The 1,587-nt window shown below is 42.5% G+C and overlaps 1 protein-coding gene across 1 annotated transcript; it reads right to left on the bottom strand.

Annotated features, from left to right (window-relative positions):
* Positions 1-13: 13 nt before the first annotated feature.
* LOC112095210 lies at positions 14-1,580 on the bottom strand (the record flags this gene model as incomplete). Its single annotated transcript, XM_024176890.1, has 4 exons — positions 1,412-1,580; positions 1,151-1,289; positions 774-907; positions 14-687 (listed from the first exon to the last, which is right to left on the bottom strand). Coding segments are annotated over exons 1-4 (1,102 nt in total), but the record flags the coding sequence as incomplete, so codon positions are not given.
* Between the last annotated feature and the right edge of the window lie 7 nt (positions 1,581-1,587).

Below are 1,587 nucleotides of genomic sequence, written 5' to 3'. Positions count from 1 at the left end.
CTCCATAGACTACTTCTGCATAGAGGAGATGGAGTCGTCAAATCTACCACCTCTACTTCACCAGGCGCATTGTGGGGCTCTTTATTCCTTGCTCTTTTGTTGGCCTTGTTCCCCCACAAGCTACTTCTGCATAGAGGAGATGGAGTCGTCACATCTATAATCTCTACTTCACTAGGCACAATATGGCTGCTAGGTGGTTGATCATCGTCTATGGTTACTAGAGATTTAGATGGATCCTTTGCTGGTCGCTTCGATTTAAAACTTTCGTCTTTAAATAGCCCAGAGATACCAGTATCATCAGTAAATTCTCCAGCAAGTGAACCACTACTACTCACATTTAAAGATGGTCTTGCAGGTAACTCTGCAAAAGTAGATTGTTCTCTACAATCTTCTCCTTCAGTTATCCAGCCATATAGTTTACCAAGGCCGTTCTTATCATGTTCTTCCGTGTTTCCAAACATGGAATTTGACAATGTTTCTTCTGCACTTTCACTGCCGCTGCCAGCTTCATCCCGTTCTTCATTATCCCATTCGCCCTCATTTTCAAACAAACCCTCATCCCCTTTGACATAGCACGGAAGCTCATCCATGGGACAAATTTTGACCTTCTTGTGCTGCGGCAAACTCAGGCAGCCAGCAGAGTGCTGAGTGTACTTTGTTGAGAAATAGTTTACAGTGATGTTCAAGCTATTGACATAAATGGAGATAATACATATTCAGTAAGTTATAGTAATTGCAATGTCCAACCATTGACATGGCTAATCAGATCATACCTCTGCCATGAAGGTAAGGTAAGCATGGTGTATGCCAGTTTGATCTTATTGGCTATTCCAGATAAAGACTTAAAACTCGCGGCCGCTTTCCTCACAGCCAACGATTCGTTTGGGTGCTGCCATGCCCACTCAAACTGCAAGTTTCATAGTAAATGATGTTAAAATAGGACTCCAAACAGATATGAGTCTTCATCAATCAGTTTTGGTCAGGTCAATAAGAGAACGCACATTATTTTCATACAACAAATTCAGAAGAAATGGCTACCAAAAGAAAAGTACGGATTTATTAGAGAGGATATAAATTAAGACCCACTTAGCAAGAAGCTATAAAGAATCGATTTTGTTCTGGTTGAACTGGGAAAAGAATGAAACAAAACCTGAAGAGCGGAAACGTTAGAAGGGAAGCCATGGATGCACAAGACCATCTCCCAAGGACGCCTCTTCTTGGTTCGCCACGCTCCGCACCCGATTTCGCCGTTGTGCTGCCTAATACGACGTCGTGGGTTCACTGTGAATCTGCATCAGCAAGCTCCAGATCAGGAAAAAGAGGGAGAAAAAAAGATCGATTTGGGATAAAATTAAAAGAAAATGGTGATTTCTAATCAAAAACCGAGGAAAAAAGAAGAAAGAGAGAATACCCAATGTAAGTATGGCCTTTGTGGCGAGGACTGAGGGAAACCAATAGATAGCAAGCGTAAAAGCCTTTCCTTTCTCCGTCGTCGCCGATCTCTACTGTTAATTCCTGCGTTAGGGTTTCTGACGGCTCTCTTTGCGCTCTCTTCCTTTGCTTCATCTTCTCTCTCTCTCTCTCTCT

Source organism: Morus notabilis, unplaced genomic scaffold, assembly GCF_000414095.1.
Source record: "Morus notabilis unplaced genomic scaffold, ASM41409v2 C11425458, whole genome shotgun sequence".
In the NCBI taxonomy this organism is placed as follows: Eukaryota; Viridiplantae; Streptophyta; class Magnoliopsida; order Rosales; family Moraceae; genus Morus; species Morus notabilis.
The sequence above is the reverse complement of the archived record's forward strand: the minus strand, read 5'-3'. Positions and strand labels throughout refer to the sequence as shown.